We start from the raw sequence: 14,094 nt of genomic DNA on the forward strand, positions 1-14,094 counted from the left end.
CCCACATCCCTTGACTCCATGAGACCAAAAAGCTGTACATCTCAGTCTTAAATATATCTAACAATGGAGCTTCCACAATCATCTGGAGTAGACATTTCCATTGACTCAACCCTTTACATTAGGTCATTTCTTTTCACCTTGATCTTAATATAAATATCACGCTCTCCTGAAACTGTAAATTGAGTTTGTGAACTTGTCAGTTGTGATATAATTAAATGATGGAGTAGGTTCGATGGGATGAATGGCCTTCCTGATTTCCTTGTCAAAAAAACTCTTAACTCTTCCGCCTAGGAACCCTCCAACCACAAGGGATGAACTCAGATTTCTCCAGTTTCCTCATTTCCCCGCCCCCCACTTTGTCTCAGTCCCAACCCTCGAACTCAGCACCACCTTCCTAACTTGCAATCTTTCCAGCAACACATTTTCAGCTCTGATCTCCAGCATCTGCAGTCCTCACTTTCTCCTAGAACTCTTAACTGGAGTCTCACACAGCAATCCAGGTTACCTAGACCAACAGAATATACTGCATAATAATGCTGTTTCTACTCCAAAATCCTTTAACTAGATCTGGAATCAAGAAGACAGATGGTAGGGTAGACTGGGGGCACACCACAATGCTGGGTCCCTTACTGTTTGCAATACATACAAACAATGTAGAAGAAAATTGAGAGGTGGGGGAGAATGGGATGATGCGTAGGTTTATGGGTGACATGAAAATTGGCCAGGGAGTTGAGACAGGAAGGAGCTCTGAGGTAACAAGAGGATGTAGATAGATTGGTCAAATGGACAGATGGAATTTAACTCTCGTGTGAGGTGCTGCTCTTTGAACGAAATAACAAGATAAGGGAGTACTCAATGAATGGCAGGCCACTGGGAAACTCAGAGGAGAAGAGGGATCTTGGGGTGTTTGTTCACGGATCCTTGAAGTTGGCGGGATTGATTAATGCATTGGTTAAGAAAGTGTACGCTCACTTACCTTTTATGAGTGGTGGCCTAGATGATAAGAGCAGGGAGGTTATGTTGGAGCTGTGCAGAACTCTGGTTGGTCTCCACCTCGAGTACTGTGTGCAGTTCTAGTCACCGCACTGTAGCAAGGATAAGATTACCCTGGAGAACAGATTCATGGGAGGTTGCCTGGGATATAGCATCTCAGCTGTGAAAAGAGACTGGATAAGCTTGTGTTGTTTTCTTTAGAAACAAAGAAGATGGAGAGGAGATGTCATTGAGGGGTATAAGATTATGAAGGGCATGGAAATGGTGAGTGGAAAACAGTTGCTCCCCTTATTTGAAGGATCATTAACAAGGGGACATAATTTTAAGGTGAAAAGCGGCAGGTTTAGGAGGGATTTGACAAAAATGTTTTTCACCCAGAGGATGGTGGGAATCCACAATGCACTGCTGGGGCTGCTAGTGACGGTTAGAAACTCCACAAACCTTTAAAAAAATACTTGGATGAGCATTTGAAATGTCATAACATTCAAGGCTGTTGACAAAGTGCTGGAATGTGGGATTAATATCGATTGAGAGTATCAATCATCGGTACAGACTCAATGGACTCTTCTGTGCTGTCTGATTTTGCAATTCTGAAAGTAATGAGAATGTGTTTTTTAAAAAAAATAAAAATTTACCTCAAAATATCTGTACCCCAAACATGTTACGCATTAAAGTGCAAAAGTTAAAAAATAAAGCACCCCCACTACAAATACCAAAATCACAATGTGAGAACAGTTTATTAACACAATAATATTGGTATCGCAGGTGTGATGCATAAGGAGCATACATCAATTGAAAGACAGAAAAGGAATGACTGGCTTATTTTGAATATCTACATATGTCAGTACAATGTTTAAATTACAAACATCAGCAGTAAAATTAAACAGTTTAAAAAAAACTGCAGTTTTAAATTTCATGACCATCCAATTTATGTCTACATTCTTAAGCATGAAGTGCAGAAATATAAAAATATAAACAGGAACTCAAATACAACCTCGCTTCACAAGAAGGTAATTGTCTTAACTCTATGGATGACAACATATTTTTCTTCATATCTTTACAGTTCTGGTCTTCAGAAGGTGCAATTCATGCATTTGACGACTTTGTTGCCATAATCAATGCAGTCTGGACCTATACATTCGCAGCAAGCATTGTGAAACCATCTGTATTTCGAAGCACCCATGGACTCGCATGAATTCTTACACTGATGGATAGACATGCAGTCATCAAAGTAGACCACTGTGCAATGAGGTTCTGTAATTAATTTTTAAAAATATTTTAGAAACACTTGATCAATTTACATAATGCCTTTAACACAGCAAACTGCCCCAGGGCACTTAATGAAGAGTGTTAAACAAAATCTGACAGCAAATCACAAAAGGAGTTAACAGGTCAATGGTCATAAGTGTGCGCAAATTGGCAAGAAGCACCTTACAGGAGAGATTTAGGGATGGGGGAGAAGATGTTAGAATTAGAGCAAATGGTGCTGGAATTGAAGGAGGGAAGAGATGTTGCAGAGTTGGATACTTGGTAGTGTGGATGAGCAGAGGGATCTTGGTGTCCATGTACACAGATCTCTGAAAGTTGCCACCCAGGTAAATAGTGCGGTGAGGAAGGCATATGGCGTACTGGCTTTTATTGGTAGAGGAATTGAGTTCCGGAGTCCTGAGGTCATGATGCAGTTGTATAAGACTCTGGTTATAATGTTTGTGATGGACAGTGTGGAACTCCAACAGGACAGTGACACATTGGTGTAGTTTTCAGGTTTATGGCAGATGAGGATTAATGCAGAGCAGTGTGAGGTGATGCACTTCGGTAGGAAGGACATTGAAATACAGTATAAAACAGGCTGTAAGGTTAGCAGTGGTGGACTCTCCCTCTTTATGGGCATTTAGGCGGGCATTGGATAGGTATATGGAGGATAGTGGGTTAGTATAGGTTAGGTGGGCTTGGATCGGCGCAACATCGAGGGCCAAAGGGCCTGTACTGCGCTGTATTCTTCTATGTTCTATGTTCTAAGTTGCAAGATTGGAGGATTTTACAGAGGTAGGAAGGGAGTTGAGAACAATGGCAGTGCTTTTCAAACTGGGGTGTTTCCTACCAGGTGCCAGTAAGGGTCAAGGAGCAAAGGATAATGGGCAAACAAAGCATGGCCCAAGTTGGAATACAGGCATCAGAGTTTTGGATGAGCTCCATTTAAAGGAGGGCACAAGGTGTTAATCAGGTTGGAGGGATTTTGCATGGTCAAGACAAGAATGAAAATGGGGGAAGAGTGCGGGTAAGTGGTATTGAAATGCCCATCAGCCATGATTGAATTGCGGAGTTGACTCGATGGGCTGAATGGCCTTACTTCCACTCCTATTTCTTATGGCCTTATGGGGTTGGTGGGGGTTTCAGTGGTAGATGAGTTGAGGTAGGTAGAGATGGACAATGCTACAGAGGTGGCAGTAGGTGGAAAATAATGTGTGGTTGGTATTTCGCTACAGGTTAAAATATAACACTAAGGTTGTGAACAACCTTCTTCAGCCTCAGATAGGTGACAGGAAAGACATAATATCGATAGCAAGATTGTGGCTGATATCAAAAGTAATAACTTCGATCTTTGCAATATTTATTTGAAGGAAATTTCTGGTCATTATAGATATTGAACAAACGATATAATAGACCAGAAGGAGTGAATGCACTGAATGGATGATGAAGACATCAATCTAGGCTCCAATGTACACCTGATATTGTGTTTTCAGGTAATGTCATTAAGATGCAGTAAGTAGGTACCTTTTATTGACAAACAAAAAAATGCTGCCACTAACAATGGGAAAAAGTAGCCACTCGGTGAATTGTTCCATTGGCCTGCATAGGCAGGACTAGAATGGCCTCCTTCTCTGTTCTTATATGAGTCGACACAAATTTATGTTATACATTATTCATAAAAATCTGGAAGAGTACATTCTAAAACATTTCAAATTATTCATTATTGGCCTGGGGCAGCACGGTAGCTCAGTGATTAGCACTACTGCCTCACTGCTTCAGGGACCTGGGTTCGATTCCACCCTCAGGCAACTCTCTGTGTGGAGTTTGCACATTCTACCCATGCCTGTGTGAGATTCTTCCAGGTGCTCTGGTTTCCTCCCACCGTCCAAAGATGTGTGGATTGGCAATGGGAAATTGCCTACAGTGTCAAGCTAAAGGAAATGTGGGGTTATAGGGATAAGGGTGGGGGCTGGTGCTGGGAGGGATACTCTATAGAGGGTTGATATAGATTTCTTGGGCTGAATGGCCTCTTTCCGCACTGTACGGGAAATGCAATAAAATTCAACTTTTCTCCCTTGAGCACGTTGCACTCTGAGACACAGTTGCAATCCACTGGTTTTTACTATTACACGTTCAACATCAAACATATAGCCAGAGGATTTCTACAAAACAACCAGTCACTCAGTGGGCTATGGCTGAAGGGTCTTTAAGCTCTGGCCTTTTCCCATTGCAGCTGCCTTGGGCTTTACAGTGTTCTGAGCTTGGAATTTATGATTTGAGCATAACACAAGGACCACATCAAGTACATCAGAACCTTATACAAACTGAAACAGAGTCATAAGAATTGGATTCTAATATTCAACAGATCAGAGTAAGGAAAGGCTGGGTATTTTACTTTAAAGATAAATAAATAGATTACTATTGGAAGTTTTATTACTGGAAATAAAGCAGGTAAGTAAGTATGAAGAATACTCCAAAACACAGACCCTCAAATCAGGCACATATTCCTGCTTCTCATCACCAAATACATCCTGCAGAAAAGAACTACCGACAGCGTCCACTCTCTCTGTATCAAATATGGATCTAAAGCACTACCAGGATTTAAGATAATTTAAAAGTAAATTTCAAAATATTGACCAAGTAACTACAGGTGAAAGCTTGGTTTGTGAGACACTATTTCACATTTTTAGAAGTATAAGGTAGCAGGGAAATATAAACTAAACGGCAAAATTCTAGTCCACAGACTGTATACTGAGCAGCTTTATCCTAAAATAGTTAAACTGTAGACACATAGTTTGAGATAAATGCTAATTGATATTATAAAAGTGCCTACAAGAAGATTAAATTTCAAAATCAATTCAGTATATGAAGAACTTTAAGACATTTGATGTTAATAAAGTCTTACATAATGTAAAATATGTTTCTCTTCTTCCACTAAATGTGTACAGTTATACAGGTTCAAAAGCAAACTTATTTTGATTGTTTTGTGTTTTCCTCATACAGTGAGTGCCATGAATACAGTCAGTTAATTGCTGCAATGCATGACTCTACCTCCCTGTTGTGCAGAGATATACATTTTCCATTACAAAACTCTTACTGCAGCATTAGCTTCCTTCCAAATAAAACTTAACATATTAAACCAAACAATTCTGGAGCCATACACTGTAATTAAGCAGCAGGTAATTATCCTCTGGAGGACAGGCTGTTACAGATAACAGCACTGCAACAACCATGGTTTCAATTACTCATGTCAAAACTGGATATCCAACTTAAACAACCTGTCCATGGAATCTTTTCTGTTTACTGAAGTTGGGAGGACAGAGGTCATGCTCTGAAGTTGTGGAAGTCAATGCAGAGTTTCGGAAGCTGCACAGCGCCTAAGCAGAAAATGGTTTGCTGCTCCTTCACTTTGCATTGAGTTTTACTGGAACATTGTAGCAGCCCTAGGATGGAAATGCTAGCATGGGAGACTCAAATAGCAAGTAACTGTAAGGTCATTCCTATGGTTTGAGCGGAGGTGTTCTGCAATGCAGGGCCCATGTGTCTAGTCTCACCAATGTAAAGGAGACCACATTGTGAACAGCAAATACAGTAGATTCCCTTTATCACTGATGCATAGTGACAACTATGTTTATCATCTCCAGCAGCAAATCACCCAGACACCTTCCAAACCCCAATCTCTACCATTGAGAAGGAAAGGGGTAGCAGCTGTGTGGGAACACTATCACCTGCTGGTTCCCTTCCAAACTACACCTCATCCTGACTTGGAATGATATCCCCATTCTTTTTGTGTCACTAGGTCAAATTTCTCAAATTCCCTTCCCGAGAGCATGGTGCCTACACACCAAGGATTGCAGTGTTTCAAGAATGTAGCTCACCACCATCTTCCCAAGGGCAGTTGGAAATGGGTAACACCCACCTAGCATTGCTGAAAACACAGAAGTTACCACTTAACACTCAGCAGTTAGAGCCTTCAGCTCCCTTCCTGTCCCTAACCCAGCAATAAGAGGTCAATTTATTCCAATTATTGGCGTGTGGGAACCTCCTTGATTGCTCTTGAGAAGGTGTTGGTGAGCTGCCATCTTGAACTATTTCAATCTCTGCAGTGAAGATTCTCCCACACCATCGGGCAGGAAGTTATACAATCATTGACATTTACAGTGCAGAAAAGGGCTCTTCAGCCCATCAATCTGTGCTGGTCAAAAACAACCACTCATCCCATATCCCAGCACCTGGCCCATAATCTTATATGCCTTGGCCTCTCAAGTGCACACTTAATACTTTTTTAAAGTTATGAAGCTTTCTGCCTCCACCATCCTTACAGATAGTGCAGCTTCCCAGCACCCACTTGGTGATAAGATTCTCCTCACATTTCCTTCTGGCCCTTATTGGAAACTTGCTCACCGATTCCTTCACCAAGGGGAAATGGTCCTTCTGTCCACCTTGTCTATTCCCCTCATAATTTTACAAATCTCAATCATTTCCCCTCTCAATCCCCTCTGCTCTAACAAAGCCCAGCCTCTCCAATTCTGGGATTTTGACTCTATGACAATGGAACAATGGTGACAGATGTCAGATGGTGCATGACCTGGCAGGATACCGGGAAAATTCCCATTGGCCAGCTGAAGGAGGTTGTAGAGGTGAGGTGGAGCGGTGCTGGTGACTGTGTAGTTACTGCTGGAGACAATTGGATCTACCTTTGTCCTCCTCTTCTCCTATGCTGGTTTCCTCACCCAGTTTGAAAGGTGTCTGTAGCATTCGTGATGTAGCACCTCCAGGCATCATGTGGGGATGCTGCAGAGACAACATTGATGGAAGTGCTCTAGAATGTGTACATGATGGCAAGATAGGGCCCATGACTGGAAGGGTGGAGACAAATATGATTCTGTACACTTTTACATTACGACATAGTAGTTATGATGGGCCAAATGGCCTCCTATTCATTCAGGTAATTCAGATTTTCTCTGAGAGTTTAGTCTGTGCTCTGAGGCTGTGGTTGCTCCAAACTAATTTACAGAATGCAGTGTTGGTTCTGAACACCTATTAGCCACTTCATTGTCCATGTTACCATTGAACACTGTGATGTTCCCCAAAGGGGTGAACTTCTCTGTAAAACCTCCACATCCTTCCTGTAGTGTAGCCAGCAGAACTGTACACAATACTCCAAATGTGGACTAACTAAAGTTTTATAAAGCTGCAACATGACTTGCCAACCTTTAAACTCAATGCCCTGACCGATGAAGGCAAGCAGTGGATGGAGGGTTATGGGCATGAGAATGAGATTGAGAAACATATCAGCCATGATTGAACAGCAGAGCAGACTTAATGGACTTAATGGTCTAATTCTGCTCCTGTATCTCGTGGTCTTATGGTACATCTTCTTTCCCACATTATCCACCTGTGTTACCACTTTCAGAGAGCTATAGACTTGCACCCCAAGATCCTAATATATATCCATGTTCCTAATCGCCTTGCCATTTTCTGTACAGTTTCCTTTTGTATTTAATCTCCCAAAATGTATCACCTCACAGTTATTGGACAATACTTCATTTGCCATTCCTCCACCCCACTTTTCAACTGGTCTATGTCCTGTTGTTGCTTTTGACAATCTTCCTCACCTCTACAACTTCACAAATTTTCATGTTATCTGCAAACTTACTAATCTGACCACCTATTTTTTCATCCAAATCATTTATATGTATTGCAAACAACACAAGTCCCAGCACTGATCTCTGCTGAACACCACTGATCACAGAGATAGAGTCAGAAAAACCAGCCTTCACAATTACCCTCTGTCTTCGATAACCAAGCCAATTTGTATCTAACTTCCCAACCCACTGTGATTCCCATGTGATGTAGTCATCTGGACCAGCCTACACTATGGAACCTTGTTGAATGCTTTAGTAAAGTCTGTGTAGACAACATCCATCAACAATTGCCCTCAACAATTATCTTAGTCACCTAGCCAAAAAAATCAATCAAATTTGAGAGACAAGACCTCCTCTGCCCAAAGGCGAAAGTGAGGACTGCAGATGCTGGAGATTAGAGTCGAGAGTGTGGTGCTGGAAAAGCACAGCAGGTCAGGCAGCATCCGAGGAGCAGGAGAGTCAACGTTTCAGGCAAAAGACTTTCCCAGCAGAAAGCCTTGCTGACTATCCCAAATAAGTCCATTGTTTTCAAAATGTGAGTAAATCCTGCCCCTAAGAATTTTCTCCAATAATTTCTCTACCACAAATGTAAGGCTGACTAGCCTATCATTTATCCCTGTTGCCTTTCATAAACAAAGGAACAACATTGGCTATTCGCCAGTCTTCTGTGATCTTGCCAATGGCTAAAGAGGATACAGAGATCTCTGTCAAGGCCCCAGCAATCTCCTCCCTTGCCTCCCTCAATATCCTGGGAAATATCCCATCAGGCGCTGAGGACTTACTGACCTTACTTTTTAAAAAATTTATTCTTCTAGAATGTCAATAAACCACTCCCTAATCTTACCACCATCCATGTCTTTCTCCTTAGTGAATACTGACACAAAGTACTCATTAAGGACCTCACCAACTTCCTCTGGTTCCATGCAAAATTCCCTCCTTTATCCTTGAGTGGACCTACCCTTTCACGAGCTATCCTCTTTATCCTAATGTATGTATAAAATGCCTTGGGATTCTCCTTAATCTTACTTCCCAATGACATTTGCCCTCCTGATCCACTGTTTAAGTGTTTTTCTACTTTCTTTATATTCCTCAGAGACATTGTCTGATTTTCAGCTTCCTAAATTTTCTATACCATTCCTTTACTTTTTTGACTAAACCTTCAATATCGCTTGTCATCCAGTGTTCCCAAATCTTGCCATCCTTATCTTCCATTCTCACAGTAACATGCTGGTCCTGAACATTGATCAACTGGCTAAAAAGATTGCCCATGTCAGATATGGATTTACCCTCAAACAGCTGCTCCCTATCTAATTTCTCCAGTTCCTGCCTCATACTGCTGTAATTAGCCTTCCCCCAATATAGCACTTTCACCTGAGGACCAGTCTTACTTTCATCCATAGCTATCTTAAAACTTTTGGAATTATGATCACTATTCCCAAAATGCTCCCCCACTGAAACATTGATCACCTGGCCAGGCTTATTCACCAATACAAGGTCTAGTACTGCCCCTGCCCTATTTGGACTATCTGCACATTGTCAAAAAATGTGGTGCTGGAAAAGCATGGCAGGTCAGGCAGCATCTGAAGAGCAGGAGAACTGACATTTTTGGGTATAAGCCCTTCATCAGGAATGGGCTTATGCCTGAAATGTCAACTCTTCTGCTCCTCGGATGCTGCCTGACCTGCTGTGCTTTTCCAGCACCATACCTTTCGATTCTGACTCTCCAGCATCTGCAGTCCTCACTTTCTCCTATCTGCACACTGTTTCAAGAAACCTTCCTGAATGCACCTAACAAATTCTGCCCTGTCTAAGCTCCTAGAGCTAAGGGAGTGCCAGTCAATATTGATGTTGAGGTACCAGTGTTGGACTGGGATGGGTAAGGTCAGAAATCACACAACATCAGGTTATAGTCCAACAAGTTTATCTGAAACATTCTTCACCTGACAAAGGAGCAGCGCTCCAAAAGCTTGTGCTTTCAAATAAAACTGTTGGACTATAACCTGGTGTTGTGTGACTTTGGTTCAGTCAATATTTGTGAAATTAAAGTCACCCACTACAACAACTCTATTGTTTTTACATCTTTCCATGATCTGCTTATCTATCTGTTCCTTTATCTCCCATTGGCTATTGGGAGGCCTATCATGTAACCCCATTATAGTGACTGCACCTTTCTTATTCCTGAGTTCTACCCATATGGCCCCTCTGGACGAGCCCTCCAAGGTGTCCTCTCTTAGTGTTGCTGTGTCATTCTCCTTAATCAGCAATGTAACTCTCCTTTCCCTTTTACATTCCTCTGAATCGCGCCTGCAACATCTAAACCTTGGAACGTAGAGGTGCCAGTCCTGTCCTTTACTCAACCAAGTTTCTGTCATGGCTACAACATCGTAGTCCCATGTACTAATCAAGATTCATCTGCCTCACTTGTTATAATCCTTGCATTAAAAATAAATGCAATTCAGACCACCAGTCCTGCTTTGTGCTGACCTACTGCTCTGTTCCCAACTCCCCCACCACACTAGTTTAAACCCTGCCGAATGGCATTAGCAAATCTCTCTGCAAGCTTTTTTGTGCCCCTCCAGGGTGGCTGCAATCCATCCTTCTTGTACAGGTCCCTCCTGCCCTGGAACAGATCCTAGTGATCCAGATATCTGATCTCTCTCTCCCACTCCAGCTCTTTGGCCACACATTCAACAGTATTATCTTCCTATTTCTGGCCTAACTAGCATTAAAACCAATAAAAAATTTGCAAAACTGAATTGCTCCCAAATACTTAAAACACAATTTGACTCAGTGCTGGAAAAAACATTTAAAAATGCCACCATATTCTTGCAATACTTAAAGCTCTTCAGATTCCTTCCCCTGTGGATAGATCTGTAACCCAAGCTTCATTATAGAATGTACGCTGCTTCTTCCCTATATAATGTGGTGGGACAAAATCTATAATTGCACCAGAACTCAGGTGGGCTTGAGGGAGAGTTTTGCTTGCTAGCTGCTCTGTGTTACTAGTATTCTGAAGCATTTAGTGGGCTCAACTTATTAAAAAGACTCATTTTTAAACTTAGCTCAATACAAATTAGAATCAAACGATGCTTACCTTTCTCATTCTCTAGTTGCACATGTGGACTTTCTTCGGGCAGTGACACATTCTGGAGTGGAGACATATCGAAGCTTTCCAAAAACGAGACCAGGTTTTCATGATAGGTGAGCTCCTCAGAGACAGGGAACGACACAATGTTCCAGTGGAGGTGAGTTTCACCTTCTGTTAGAGCACGGAACAGAGATGGGATAGGTTCGTGAAGCTCCTCCACTGTACTCTTTGAGGTGGGTGGTGTATCGCTGTAATTTCTGGGATTGCACATTCCTGGGTTTTAAAAAGAACATTAGTATCTGACTGCTTTCCTTTCAGATTTCACTGATAGAAAATTTCTCCAGTACAGGAAATCCCCAAGTTGCAAATGGATTCTGTTCTGGAGTCTGTTCTCAAGTCAATTCATACGCAAGTTAGAACACAATGCAGGACAATACCAAGATGCTGTCCGTAGACGCAGGAAGTGTTCCTCTGTCAGGTCATTAAAATTACACTTCCATATGCAATCACATTCAGAAGTATGAGCAGACATTCATTAATCGGGGATCCCTTGTATTGGCATTCATTGGCCAGTCTTCATTTCTGGGTCTATGCAACAAGTTTTACGCGATATGTTCTTGAATGAGGTTTATTTAATATATTAATTATGGCCTTATTCATAGTATCATAAAATGGGTGCAAGATAGCACCCTTTCTGCCTTCCCAACTCTTTCTAAGTTCTTCTCAGCTAATTCTACTCCACCATCCTTCCTGCATAATTCTAAAAATAATAGTTTAACTGCCTGTGCCCGAAACGTCGAATCTCCTGTTCCCTGGATGCTGCCTGACCTGCTGTGCTGTTCCAGCAATAAAGTTTGACAAGTGAAAGCCAGTACTTTACATCTTTTTATTTGATTCGATTTAATTCTACACCACAGAAGGAGAAGCAGGCCCTGTTAATAGTATGCGAACTATATTATTCAGGTTAAGCATACAAAAGTGGAGGGGATTGATCGATTTAGTGATGGACCACACATATAAAGAAAGGCTTAATATTGTGTAAATTAGTAGGTGAACACCAGATTGGTCATGTGTGACTTGGTAAGAGCATGATCCCTCCATCAGTTGAAAAATCTTTTTAAAAAGGGTTTAAAATATTCAAGTCAGATAGCATTTGCTGATTATTTTTAGGATTTCTGCCTCTTTCTGATTTCAAAGATTTTTTGTTTTGGTTTAAACTTGGTTAATCCAGTTGATTAAGGAACTACTACAAGTCACATGATTTTAACAATTAACTATTGTATGGCTGGGTTTGTCAAATATACATTATCCTCACCAAAGAAATTTAACAAAATAAACTTCATTTAAAAAAATGGCTTGCAGCGGTCTTGCAGCACAGTGCTAACATTCCTCATTCTGATTCAGCAGCTTTGGGTTCAAATCTAATTTTTGGGTCTTATTGGTCATGGAAAGTACATTTGTAACGGAGTCAAATAGGCAGATTGTCAGCTTGTATATCTGCAGGCAAGTACAGGATGACTTCAGTAATGTTGCATTATGTTAATATATGCAGAATTACATAAATGATTGGCATTTGGTTCCCATTACCATTGACTGGGCTTTCAGAATTTTGTCAGACCATTCATTCCACTGAGCTTGTGGGTCATCCAATGAGATCCACCTGACAAGGTACAATAATCCTTAATATCCTTGCCGCATAGAAATCCTGAGTTCAGATTAGGAATTTAGTAACCAAGTTGGCATCTCTTACTTTCTGTGGAAAGATGGCTTAGATGCCATTTTGATCACATTGTGCCCCCTCGCCCTAGACTGCCCTATCTAAATCCTCCTACAGAGTGGGCTTCTAGAAGGAAAGGCAAATCCTCTCTGTAGTGGCCACACCCTTTGTTCTATTGCTTAAACTATCTCCACTGTCTCATACTTCTCACATTGCCTCCTGCTTTACCTCCTTCCAGATAACCCTTGGCTGGATTGTAATCAGGGCCAGAATTTTTAGGCACTATTTTTTTGGACAGTCCCCCTATTCCAAATCTCCTGTCCCCTCACCTCATCCTAGATTCAACCCTCAACTCTGTACCGCCGTCTGTGCACTGTGGTCAATAATACCCTCCAGTATATCTCCTCCACTTCCCACACCTCCACCCTTGAACCCCACCCCTCCAACCACAACAAGGATAGAAACCCCCGGTTCTCACCTTCCACTCCACGAATCTCCAGATACATCTCATCATCCTCCGCCATTTCTGGCAGCTACAGTCGGACCCCACCAACAGAGATATAATTCTTCCCCACACCAATCTGCATTTCACACAGACCATTCTCTCCTTGACTCCATCATTAGGTCCACGCACCCCCAGCAACCCACCCTCTACACTTGGCACCTTCCGCTGCTGCCACACGAGGTGTAAAGCCTACACCCACACCTTCCCCCTCACCTCCATCCAAGGCCCCAAAGGATCCTTCCACATCTGGTAGAGATTTTCCTGCACATCCACCCACCTCATCTGCTGTGCCTGTTGCTCTCGACGTGGTCTCCTCTATATCGAGGACACAGGATGCCAACTCGCAGAGCGTTTCAGGGAACAACTCTAGGACACACGCACCAAACAACTCCACCACCCTGTGGACGACCATTTCAACTCTCCCTCCCACTCCCCCAAGGACATACAAATCCTGGGCCTCCACCACCTGCCAACTGGAGGAAGAACGTCTTGGGACCCTTCAACCACACGGCATCAACATCGATTTCACTAGTTTCCAAATCTCCTGTCCCCTCACCTCATCCTAGATCCAACCCTCAACTCTGCACCGCCGTCTTGAACTGTCCTACCTGTCCATCTGCCTTCCCACCTATCCACCACTCCACCCTCCCCACTGACCTATCACGATCATCCCTCTCCTACACCTACCAGAAGATTCCAGAAGATTCCCCTGGCCTCGGAAACGCCATTAGCCATGCGGCTGATGCAGCTACCACCCCCACGCTGATTGATGATGTCACTTCTGCCCCCATCATGGCCACTCCCACAGCCACTTCCGGCCCTCACATCATTGCCGATGCCACAAGCTCAGTGACTTCCGCCACCCCTACTGCCGTGTCTGCCACCACTTCCG

At 42.5% G+C, this 14,094-nt stretch overlaps 1 protein-coding gene and 1 long non-coding RNA gene across 2 annotated transcripts in view; one reads left to right on the forward strand and one right to left on the reverse strand.

Moving 5' to 3' along the window:
* Positions 1-1,711: 1,711 nt before the first annotated feature.
* The window catches only part of twsg1a (twisted gastrulation BMP signaling modulator 1a), a 40,297-nt gene continuing 27,914 nt past the window's right edge, over positions 1,712-14,094 (reverse strand). The window contains exons 4-5 of the mRNA XM_043687767.1: positions 10,987-11,253; positions 1,712-2,247 (exon numbers count right to left, since the gene is read on the reverse strand). Coding sequence (XP_043543702.1) covers positions 2,066-2,247; positions 10,987-11,253 — 449 coding nt within the window. The 3' untranslated portion in view covers positions 1,712-2,065. The remainder of the gene's footprint in view (positions 2,248-10,986; positions 11,254-14,094) is intronic.
* LOC122548873 lies at positions 2,158-11,084 on the forward strand. Its single transcript, XR_006311352.1, has 3 exons — positions 2,158-2,244; positions 3,635-3,737; positions 11,003-11,084. It is a non-coding gene; the product is annotated as an uncharacterized LOC122548873 (long non-coding RNA).

This window comes from Chiloscyllium plagiosum, chromosome 4, assembly GCF_004010195.1.
Source record: "Chiloscyllium plagiosum isolate BGI_BamShark_2017 chromosome 4, ASM401019v2, whole genome shotgun sequence".
Taxonomy (NCBI): Eukaryota; Metazoa; Chordata; class Chondrichthyes; order Orectolobiformes; family Hemiscylliidae; genus Chiloscyllium; species Chiloscyllium plagiosum.